The sequence below is a fragment of the Hirundo rustica genome, chromosome Z (assembly GCF_015227805.2).
Source record: "Hirundo rustica isolate bHirRus1 chromosome Z, bHirRus1.pri.v3, whole genome shotgun sequence".
In the NCBI taxonomy this organism is placed as follows: domain Eukaryota; kingdom Metazoa; phylum Chordata; class Aves; order Passeriformes; family Hirundinidae; genus Hirundo; species Hirundo rustica.
The window spans coordinates 40651536-40663079 of NC_053488.1; the positions used below are offsets into that span (position 1 = coordinate 40651536).

An 11544-nucleotide genomic window follows, 5' to 3' on the forward strand; every position below is an offset into this window, starting at 1 on the left:
CAGCACCCCCAGAGCTCGGCCGGGGCTGCGCAGGGAGGGACCGACTCTCACAAGTTTCTCAAACTCTAACGCTCTAGGGAATTTACCTCCGGTGGTTTAACTTCTGTCAAATTCCAAGGGACAGGGAAAATAAACACCTTCAACCTTCTCTCCAACAGGTCAAGGCTGTCAGAAACAGGGAAGAGGATGGTAATAAATAATTACCAAACAGCACACATTAAACCCGGAAATTAAATCAAGTTTTTATTCAAAGCATCTATTAGAATGACAGCACATCAACTCTTCTGCTTTTAACTCATGCCAAACTACAACTTATATCTTTCAAAGCACTGAACAATTTATTGTATGTAATCACTTAACGTAACAAAAAGCAGTCTTCCACATCCTATCTTTACTTTTTTTACTTGGTATTTTACCCAAAACTTGTCATGATCCAAAACTGCTTCAGCTGTCTGAATTTTGTCTATGGCAAAGTACAATCCAGTGTACTTGTCAGACTTCAAAGACCTGAGGAAACATTCTTGCTGACTGAAAAAAACCCCACCTTAAAAACCTCAAACCCAACAACAAAAAAACCCCTACAATCAATCCTGATGAAGTAAGAGTCCAGTCTGCAAGTGGCTGGTAATTACAGTCTTCTGCCCTGTGAAATACTACTCAGGACCAATTCTGAGTTACGATTCAGAATTACAACAGATATATGTTTGGGGCTCATTTTGGGATCAGACTATTCACATGAAGCCAGAAGAACAGTCAGAAGTATGTAATATTTTTTAGAAATGCAAAATCTACATACATGAATGAATTACCAGTTTTATGTAGGCAAAGAAGCCTTGTATGACTAGTGTTTCTTATTTTTTTCAGAAGCTGAAGCATTAGTTAAACCGTATCACTGGTGCAAAATTATTTACATTCAATGAAAGAGACTTTTTTCGTTTATATTATTCAATTACTTTTTAGTTAAGTGCATCAACACAGAATTTAAACAAACTGGGTTAATGAGATTTTCAACCACAACAGGTTATCAGAGAACATACTTTAACAGCTGCAGTTTCTGATACAAAACCACTCTACTCTTCTGGGACAGCTGTATGCATCTGGTCAGCCTATATCAAGTGATTGATAAAATGTTTTCTTCCTTTTCAGTTCAAGTGAGAAGGAAAGAGGCTTCCCTTCTCATCTGAATTTCCTGGCTTCCAAGAAGAGGAAGAAGTTAAAGCAAGCAGGTCAGTAAATACACATTAATAATATCCCCTTAAGCAGTAGCTTAACAACAACAACAACCAACAACAGAACCACACACAAAAAGTTCAATCTGAAAACAAAGTTTTGTTAGCATACTAGGAATCCCTGGCTGCCTTCAAAGCAAAAAACGGTAAAAGATCTCCAGGAGATAATGCTACTGAAAGTATACAACATTCACAAAGTGACAAGATACCCTGTTAAACATTTTATATCAGCATCTGAGTATTAGGCAGCATTCTGCAAATTCATTTATTTGGGAAATATATGAAATCACACTGTTAACACACTTGCAACTACCTTTGGAAGCCTATTTTCTAATTGTATAGTGAATACTTTTCTGCAGTGTTTACTTTATAGCTGTGCTATGGTTAGTGAACAAAAAATTGGCATGTTATGCTGGAGTAAAGCAGTAAGGTGGCTTTATGCACAGTAAGTATGGAGGCTTCTATTTGCTAATCATTATAAAAGCAGTATTTTAAAACTTAGTGTTTGCTAATAGAAGACCTAGAATAGTTTACTAAAAATTTATACCACCCTGTAAATAACCCCTTTATTAAAAAAATCAAGTGCCAAATCACTACAGGGCCCAAAAACACCTGAAAAAATATTACCAATTGTTTACCTTTTTCTAGACTTTGCAAGACTAATCATTTTAGATAAAACAATGTGCAAAACTTCCCAACTACACATGTTAGGAATAACAAGTGCTACCAAGAGATTCTGCTGAAATCAAATCAAAAAAAAAGATGAGGCAGCAAAGTCAAGCCTCATACCTTGGGCAGTCACAGTGAAAATATTCCCTGCATGAAGCATTTTCTTTCCCTGTACAAGCTGAGACAACTAATCTTTGCCCTTCGCCTTGGAGATGCTAGGTAAAGATATACTGTCATTAGAAAAACATGGTTTCATTGCTGTTTAACAATATCCCCAGACCCATCACTTTGCTCGATAGTCAGATACCTTTTTGTCAGCCTTCTTTGGCCACATGTACCATCCTGCTAATAGCCAACACTTTGTTCAGAAAGTGTTTCCTGTGAAATCTGCTTCAGATAAATGAGTTAACCTTGCAAAATCTAGCTTCCCATGACACATAAATTTGTCACTCCTGCCTTATGCAGTCCCATATTTACAAAATACTTAGAAATTTTACATCTGTCTTCTACCTTATCAAAAGTGCAATTCTCTCACCCCATGTTATGGGGCAACAACATTCTTCATAAATTCTACAGAATAGCAGCCTATTACAAGCAAATAAGGTGCTTAGCTTATGCTTGGGATCTAACTGGTTAAGTAACACCAGAAAGTATATATTTTACGGGCAGAGACAGCTCCTCCTATTTACTGTCGCAGGGGTGCCACAGCTAAGTTTGCCAGCTCGATAAGCGCCAGCGCACCATGCATGCGTTCACGCTGCTCCTGGAGGCGGCGGTGGCGGGCAGCTGAATGAGCGCTGTTTTTCTCTTCATCATCCTCTTCATCAGACTGAAGATACTCCATTGGGTCCTGCTGTTCCTGATCCGTTTTCTGGATTGCTTTGGCCTTCAAAGCAGGAGCACGCTGCTCTCTAGTCTCCCAGTATCTATAACATCAAATGTGAGGAATACGTGTAAGATACATACAACAGACTTGCACAGCAACAATTCAAAATGGGCAAATACCTCCCAAGTACTAGCTTGCCTCCAGCCGGGCACTGCACTTGGCTTTATCTTTCCACCCTTAAATGGTAGTATTTAAGCTTCCAGAAACCTTCTTTATTCAGTATTTTAAGTGTAAAGTGCCCAAGTGAACATCTGTGACAAATTTCCTGTCTCCATGGTGTTCTCAGCAGGCATTTCTCCCTAGGCATACAGAGCCCCTCACACAAATGCAAATTCAGCAAAACTGTAGCACTGCCTAATAAAGTATTAGCAGGTGGTGATCAAGCAAAAAGAAGTATACAAGCAGAGAGCAAACACAAAACAAAACAAAACTGTAAGAAAAAGATTTCACGAGGAGCTTTGTCTTGACCAGGAGTTCATAATTCTTCAAGGCAAGGCTGATGTGTAGTGAAAGAACATCTAGTTTTGGTTTCTTGAGGTTTTACTGTCTCAAAGAATAAATGCTGTGTCAGACCACCCTTTTAAGTATTTTGGGAAAGGGACATGACACCATGAGGGAACCTACTTTGCTAGCCACTCGGCCACAGCTTTATTGTCAGCTGTCTGCTTCTTACTCAGCCTGTCCGTGAGCTCCTCCCTCTTCAGTCGGGCATATGGATGTTTGGGACAGTGACGGTTTGCATGTGTGAATCTGCTTAAACAGCCTTAAAAAAATACAAAGTGACAATGAAGAACTTGTTACAGAAAGCAGCCAGTCAAAGAAAGCGTAACATCTGTGGGATGGAAATGCCCCTGAATCCACCCTTCCCAATCCACAAAATCCCAGGTTTGGTTGAATACTTAGGGCTCTTCTTAGTTTCAAAGTTCCTAACATGCCCCATTATTTTATACATTAGTATCCACTGACAGAGAATGTATGCAATCCTTAGATACATACTTGCAGAATTAGGCAGATTCTGCAGGGCTCTTCTCTTCCCTAGAAGTTCCACCAAAATTAAATGCCAAAGCTTCTGCCATGTAAACATGCATACATTTCCAATATTAGTCTGACCCCAGAAAGCTGAAATTGTTCTCTGATGACTCACCATTCTCTGAGCAGACAAAAGGCTTCTCTCCTGTGTGGAGACGCTGGTGAGTTTTGAGCTGCCCACTCTGCACAAAGGCTTTCCCACAATCTGGGTAGTCACATAAATAAGGCCTTTCACCTTAAAAGCAGTAACACAAGAGATTTATGAAAGATGACTACAAGTGTCATAGTAACCAGTGGTGGTCCCTGGCCTGAAACTTGCACAAGCAAACTCTCCTTTTACCCTCTCCTTTAGACGTAGAAATTTACAACTACTTAAAAAATCCTGGTGTACTTTGAAGTGCATGCTCTGTGCTACTCGACAATATACTTATTTCCAAAGAGAGAAAAAATAAAGTACTTTTCCTTGTCATATTATCTGATTTAAGACTCTTAGATAGCCCTACATAAATTTTGTCAAACTATGCATATGTAGACCAAGAAATATATTAAGTAAATGGACAAGTAATGTAATTCAGGTTGTAATCAGAAATATTTTATCCTTACCATAGCCTGAACTAGGGTAAAATATCTGAGATCAACATTACTATAAGGTTGTAAAAATATCTCATTAGGAGAAATATCTCTTGTTTAAGAAGTTATGATGGAGGCTGCATGAGAAAATAATCACAGATTTAAGTTTTCTTAGGACAGTCATCAAGGCAGATTTCTCCATGCAAACTGCAACTAGAAGAACAAAGGTAGCAGGTGTTTCCTTGCTCAAGTGGATCTGACTGCACACACTACACAAAGGCATGCCATGCCACCGCCCTTGGGAAGGCAACAAAATGAGGGTGCGTGTGGCTCACTAATTCAGAGGAATGACAGGGTAAGCTCTACTCAGTTAAGTAGTTCTTACAAGTTCAACACATTGTAGGACAAAGCGAAGTAACATCTTTTGACCGAAAAAACATGAGGAATGCTGCTGCTTAATATCATTATCTAGATTAGTCATAGTGACTTGAGTCAGAAGGAGATGGCTTTCGTAGGATTTTGTTTGGTTGGTATGGGGGTAGTGCTGGTGGTTGTGTCTGTATTGTGATCTACATTTGTTCATATTTTGTGGCAAAATGGAGTCCTGTTGAAGAAATAAAGTATATTTGTTTGGTTTAAAAAAAACCCAAGCAGCATCTTCAGTTCAAGCTCAGCTGAGTATTGAGTGACTTCATCATACATTTTAACTTAACTGCAAATTACCTTCTAAATACAGTTCAGTAAATTAGCATGATCTCCTCCACCCTAGAAAATTAATTTTAGGTGGTGGGAAAAAACAGCTGGGTGGTGATTTTAAACACGTGGACTCTTCTCTCAATATTTAAGCACACTTCCTAGGATGTTACGATCCTGAAGTTATCAGCGACTTTTTAAGTTACAGTAACATCTTAAAGCAAAATTTCAATTGTGATGTGAAAAATACATTAGCAAGGAGGAAACAAATCACAGAGAAGAGGCAATCAAGAAACAAAGTGCTACCAAGCTCACATACAGAGCATGGAGCTAAAGACTAATTCTCTCTTACAAAGTGAGTCTGTGACATCGACAGATAAAATGTTTACACCATTTGCCTGTACTATTATAGTGCAAATTGCTGCTACACTTCCCCAAGACAAACATGGTTACAAAGACTTTGATTGACTAACAAGCATTGGGAACAAAGTATGATTAACTTAGCAGTTACAATAAAATCATAACAGGTCAAGTTCTCTAGGGATCCTTTATGCTTGTCTGGGGAGTTTTAATCTTTCACTTGTGCTTCTTAAGTGGCTCTCCCCATCTATTCACACCTTCCTTTTACTCACCAGTGTGAGTTCTTTTATGGGCTTGCAGTGACTTCTCTCGTGGAAAGACCCTGTTGCAAATATTGCACCGTATCCTGCTGGAAGAGTGCTCTCCTTCACTGATTAGGTCTCGGACGGTGTCTGCTCTTGGACGGCCACGTCTTATTCCATCCTGGGTGTAAATAATGAGTCAACTAAACTCAGGCACGTCCTCCCCTGTGCAGTTTGGCCAATGGGCACAGCCATCTCTGGAGTGACGGCATGAGTAAGGATGGTGCTGTGACAGCACTGATCCATACCACACTGTGCCCAGCCCACTCCTAACTTCCTCCTAATGGCTGTGCTGTGGCCAGTGCAGGAGGGGAGATGACAGACCCCACCGTGTTCACAAGGGGCATGGGGAGAAACTGACAACAGGGTAACAGAATGGTTCAGGATGAAAGGGACCACCTGCTCCAGACTTCTTGCTCCAACAGAGTCATTCCAGAGCACATGGCACAGGATTGTGTCCAGGCAGTTCTTGGGTATTTCCAGAGAAGGAGATTCCAAAACCTCTCTGGGCAACCTGTGCCAGTTCTCAGTCACCAACACAATAAAGAATTCCTCCTCACACTGAGGTAGAACTTTCTGTGTATCAGGTTCTGCCTATTGCCTCTTTTTTCTATAGCTTGTCACAAGCAAGCAGATCCATCCCCTTGGCACTCTTGTTAGATATTCATGTCCATTAATAAGGTCCTCTCTCAGTCGTTTCTTCTCAAGGCTGAACAGGCTCAGCTCCCTCAGCCTTTCCTCATTAAGAGAAATGCTCCAGTCCCTTAATCATCTTTGTTGTCCTAAACTGTACCTATTCCAGGAGCTCCATATGTCTCTTCTGCTGAGGAGCCCAGAACAGGACGAAGCACTCCAGATAAGGAGAGGGAGATAACGTTTTTGGTTTTTTTCCCGATGGCGAGCGTGCTTTTTTTCTGTTTATTTTTTACTTCTGAAACGAGGACGGACAGCCGCTCCGTCCCCTACCCTTCCCCGCGGCGCGCGCACCGTTGCCGGAAGTGACTTCACTTTAAATGTCCGGGCGGAAGCGCGGGAGAGGCGCGCGCCGAGAAGTCACCCTGTAAACGCGCGGCCCGCCCGCCCCCGCCCGCCGCGCACTCACCTTCAGGTGCCGGTGCCGGCCGCCGCTGCCCGGGCTCCCCGCCTTCGCCTCGTCCCCGCCGGGGACTCTGCCCGCTCCCCCGCGGGCCGGCGGGAGGGCTGACGGGCCGGCGGTGCTGTCGCCGCCGCCGGGGCTGAGGGTCACGTTGTGCGCGTTCTCGCCCCAGCGCCAGGGGTAGACCATGAAGTCGCTAAAGCCGGGGCTAGTAGGGACGGGCGGGACGGGCATTGGCTCCTCGTCCCCGCTCCCCCCGGAGGAGGGTTTGATCGGGGTGGTTTTGATAACGGAGACCAGGACGCGCTTCGGGGAGTCCTGGCAAAAAATCACCGGGGTGGGTCCCGGCGGGAGCCGTTCCGCCATCGCCGAACCCTCACGGGCAGCGGCGAAGGGAACGCGGAGAGAGAGGGAAAGGAGGACGCTCCGCGGCGGCACGGCCCCTCTATCCGCGCCCGTGTCCCGGGATGGGCCGTGCAGCTGCAGGGAGGTCCTACGGCCGTCGCCACCTGTCGCCGCCCGCGCCCACCTCAGCCGCTCATCACTGAAGACGGCGGCTCCCTGTGGTCTCGCTGGCTTGCACTACGCACCCCTCCGCCTCCGCGGCCACCCGCGAACGGATCCGCCAAGTCAGCGGCGGCCCCTGGCCATGGCAGCGTTCAGAGAGAAGCTGTCACAGCGTCCCCGCACCTTTCCGAAGCGAAGCCGGCCCCGCTGGCAGCCCCGGTCCCGGCGATGCCCGAGGAGGAGCCGCCGCCGCGGCTGCGATACCGCCGCGCTCGCAGCCCGAGCAGAGCCCCAGGTTTTCCCGCGTTACGTTTCGCGCCCGAGCGCAGCCAATCACCCGGCCCGGCGCGAGCGTCACGGGGAGTCTGTTCCCGCCGGCCAACCGCTGGGCGGGAAAGTCGGCGGCCGCGCCTCTGGGGGCGGGGCCCCAGGGCGAGGCCCTGCTGCTGCTGCTGTTCTATTGGGCAGAAGCCAGGCGCACGGCCTCAGGCGAGGCTCTGATTGGTCCGCGCGGCAGGGGCGGGGGGAGGCAAGGGTGGTGCGCCCGGGCAGGTTTGGCGCGCTGTGGCTGCGGGCGGGCTGCGCGAGCCAATCCCGTGGCAGCGCAGCGGAGTTGGCGCGCCCGGCGGGTGGGACGGCAGGTTATGGATTCCCTTCCCTGGGGCGGGGGGAGCTCTTTCCTCAACGGCGGATAGACCTGGGAGAGAACCTGCGGGCTCGGAGGGTACCCCAGTGAGCTACCACCGCCTCCGCGGGGATCGTAGGGCGGGCGGGGTCGGGACTGCGCGGCCGTTGTGGCGCTGGCGAGGCCGCCAAGGGGAGACGCCCCGCCTAGCAGCGGTGGCCGCGCAGTAGGGCGCTCGTGGCTGTACAACTACATGCACCGGTCGCGGGGCTGTGAGAAGAGAGCAGGAGACGTTGTCACTGCCCTCGACTCGGGAGTTTTAGGAGGTTCTTCAGGCAGGTGGTATTTTAAGAGGATGGTGCCCGACTTTATTCAGTGGCAGCCAGCAATAGGACTAGGAGCAATGGCCCTAAACTAAAGCACAAGAAGCTTCACCTCAGCGTGAGGAAGAGCTTCTTTACACTGAGTGTGGTAGAGAACTAAACCATAAGTATTTTCACCTCAAGATGCGGATGCTCCAGCCTGAGAAGGTGCATTTATTACACTAGTAGCTAAATTTTGAAGCCAGTATCAGGAGCACAGAGAAGACACAGAGCTATAAAAATGGTGAGGTTTTTTGTTTTGTTTTGTGTTTTTCCCAGATCTATTTTGTTCACAGTTCAAATGTTGCAGACTGCTGCCTTGTAAGAGTGTTAGCAGACATCACGGCTGACAGGAACAGGAAAGTACAGGGAAGAGCAGGTTTGCAGCATGTGACTACTAACAAATGCCCTTTTGGATAACAGGGAAAATCTACCAGTTCTTCCAGTGCAGAGGCTGTAATATAAGTCTGCATCATTCCTTATCCATCCTGAGATCAGCAGCCCTTTCATTTTGAATTATAGTTGATTTTGCCTCGACTGCTCTTTTAAACTAACTAAAAATCCTCAAATGTTTGTTTAGGCAAATTCTTGTTCATTGTAATGCTATCCCAGCTTCTTAAAGTTGGTGTTACATGTTGAAGTCCTACCATTACTATGCCGGGTCAAGCCTTGCTTACCAGGCTAGAAAGAAAATGCTGGAGCTTGTAACATTTGTTTCCAAAATGAGCAAATAGGTATCCACATGCTTGGATCTGACCCCTTTAATAACCTTTGGTCATAAAAATAGCCCGTGGTAAACAGTTCTGGTGCTATAATGATGTTGTAGAGGAGTAGTAATACAGAAAAATGTTAAAATCTACTTGAAAATGAAAAAAGGAAAAAATGACTCATGTTAAAATAATTGCATAGCAAAACCAAACTGCAAATACTCTTCATAACTTTCCAAAACGGCATGACTAACACTTCAGATAGTACATGTAGCTGCTAAAGAACTCCAGTGATGGATGGAATTAACCTTGTGAGCTGGTGTACAGAACTGTAGATACTAGGTGTTGGGGGTTAGGTTTAGTTTTGGTTTTTTTCCTTTCCCTATAGAATTCACCCTCCCATAAGTTGCTAAGAGACTCAATACTGATCCTTAAAGGGTGCTTGACCCACACAAAAGAAGTGTCAAGGGTGGGGGAAGATCACTTAAGTTTGGGGGAGGGAAAGGCTCAGTGCTCCAGGAGCTGAGTGTGCCCTTCTCCTGCCCTTGGCATCGGAGAGGACAGTCAGGCGACTGCTGGCTGCGTGAAGAGTCCACTGTTAACCGAGGGTCTGGTCCTGGGAATACTACCACCATCCATCATGTGCTGGAGTGCCCAGGAATTCAGAGCTTCTCGCCTGCCCTGCTGGAGCTGGGTCAGCCGCTGTTCAGCTGTCACGGCTTCTTCAGCACTGCTCACTTTGCCTGCCAGGACACCCCCTGCCTGCTGGGAACAACCCACCATTTCCAGCCATCAGCTCCTGTTGTAATGCATTAATTGTGTTATGTTTTATCATGTGGGTTGTCCTTACTCAGCTTTAACCTAACTTCCACTGCCACTTCTCCCTGATTGGATGATGTCTTGTCCCTGCCTCTGGGCCCTGCCCCCTGGGGAAAAAGCACCTGCTTGGGCGGGGCCAAGCTCTCTGGCACCGGAAAGCGATCGGGGAAGATCTCCAGCCAAGGCAGGGCAGGACTGGAGAAAAAAGCAGTATTTTCCCCCCGGACAAAGAGCTGGTTCTTTCTTTTGCCACTGGCGGTCATCTAGTTTCGTGGAGAGTTCCCACAAGCCCTGGAGTGTCTCACTGTTTTGGCTTGGTGCTCTCAAGGTCCCAAGAGATCGGACTGCCCCAGGCTTGTGAAACAAAGCCCCCCAAGATTCTTGGTTCTGTTTATTATTATTATTGCTGTAGTTGTTGTTGTTTGTTTGTCCTGTTATAATTATTAGTAAAGAACTGTTATTCCTTTCCCCATTGCTCTGACTGAAAAGCCTCTTTAATCTTCTAAATTATAAATAATAACTTGGAGGGAAGGGATTGGAATTCCCCATTCCTAGAGAGGCCCCGCCTCTCCCTAGCAGTTACCTGTCTTTCAAACCAAGACAGAATTTGGTGCCCAAGTATGAGGCATTAATAGAAAAAGGAATAACATTCCTTAAGTACCTACATTGTTGTGTACTGGATATCACGTGGTCTGGCTTACCCTGGTTCGGGTGGAATGTGGTGGTGACCGTATTTCTCCCATTTGTGGGCCCTTACCTAAACATGGGCCCTGTAACTAAGGCTATTGTGGCTGTCATCCAGTTTGCTATATGGGCTGACAAGGTGAGGAATTCATGGATTTTTAATTGCCTCTGGAAGGCAGGCGCATGGATTCAGGGCTATCATACGCTAACTGTGTGTATCTGGGGTTACTTTAACAACGGTACCTACTGTGAAGAAATGGCACCGGGGGAAATTTTTTCACAACCCTTCACCCAGCTCTTTGGGCCTACCCCACCAGTCTTTGAAGGGTTCAAATCTCTGAATGTTAATGACATCATACAGTGGCTGGTGTTGCTGGTATGCCTGTTCTGTTTAGCATTTAGAGAAAAGGGGAGACTGACCTGGATAACCACCCTGATACCTACCCTAGGGAATAAGGATACTGCCCCACAGCCTGAGCCCGCCCCACAGCCTGACCCTGCCCCACAGCCTGACCCTGCCCCACAGCCTGAGCCCGTCCCACAGCCTGACACTGCCCCACAGCCTGAGCCCATGCCACAGCCTGAGCCCGTCCCACAGCCTGACCCTGCCCCACAGCCTGCCTCAGAAATAAACCACCCAGTCTGGGTGAAGGGGATACATAAGATGGGCCAGATGCTGAGGGAGTACCTTTCCCCTGTAGTAGGCTCATTAGCCCCAGCTGCTGGTAAACCCTCTCCCTGCCCTGACAAAGGAGAGTCTGATGTTGCAGCAGTGGAACCCACAGATATTACAACTGTCCAGGTTCCAGCTGAACCACAGGGGCAGCCACAGCCAGCAGCAGTTGCCCCTGTAGAAACAAAGAAGTATAAGGCGAAATCAGAGCACCTAGGCAACAAGGATAAGAAAGGAGGGCCCTCACAACCTGCAGGAGAGCCAGAGATTGAGACCATCACTGAGTTAAGGAACTCAGAGAGGAGATGAGGAGGAACTGTTCCCATGTGGCAC

General features: G+C 46.7%; 1 protein-coding gene across 1 annotated transcript; it reads right to left on the bottom strand.

Moving 5' to 3' along the window:
* Window positions 1-217: 217 nt before the first annotated feature.
* Window positions 218-7555, bottom strand: ZNF367 (zinc finger protein 367). The gene is made up of 5 exons (XM_040090597.1): window positions 6841-7555; window positions 5709-5859; window positions 3929-4048; window positions 3409-3547; window positions 218-2824 (listed from the first exon to the last, which is right to left on the bottom strand). The coding sequence occupies exons 1-5, from the start codon at window positions 7198-7200 to the stop codon at window positions 2584-2586; spliced, it is 1011 nt and encodes a 336-aa protein (XP_039946531.1). The 5' UTR covers window positions 7201-7555; the 3' UTR covers window positions 218-2583.
* Window positions 7556-11544: the final 3989 nt, after the last annotated feature.

Bases quoted from the DNA above. Each gene is read 5' to 3' on its own strand.
- ZNF367 (XM_040090597.1), bottom strand. From the start codon at position 7,200: ATGGCGGAACGGCTCCCGCCGGGACCCACCCCGGTGATTTTTTGCCAG. The intron at 5,860-6,840 runs GTGAGTGCGCGG...ATTTACACCCAG, and splicing joins GCCGGCACCGGCACCTGAAG to GATGGAATAAGACGTGGCCG. The intron at 4,049-5,708 runs GTGAGTAAAAGG...ACTGCTTTTAAG, and splicing joins CCATAAAAGAACTCACACTG to GTGAAAGGCCTTATTTATGT.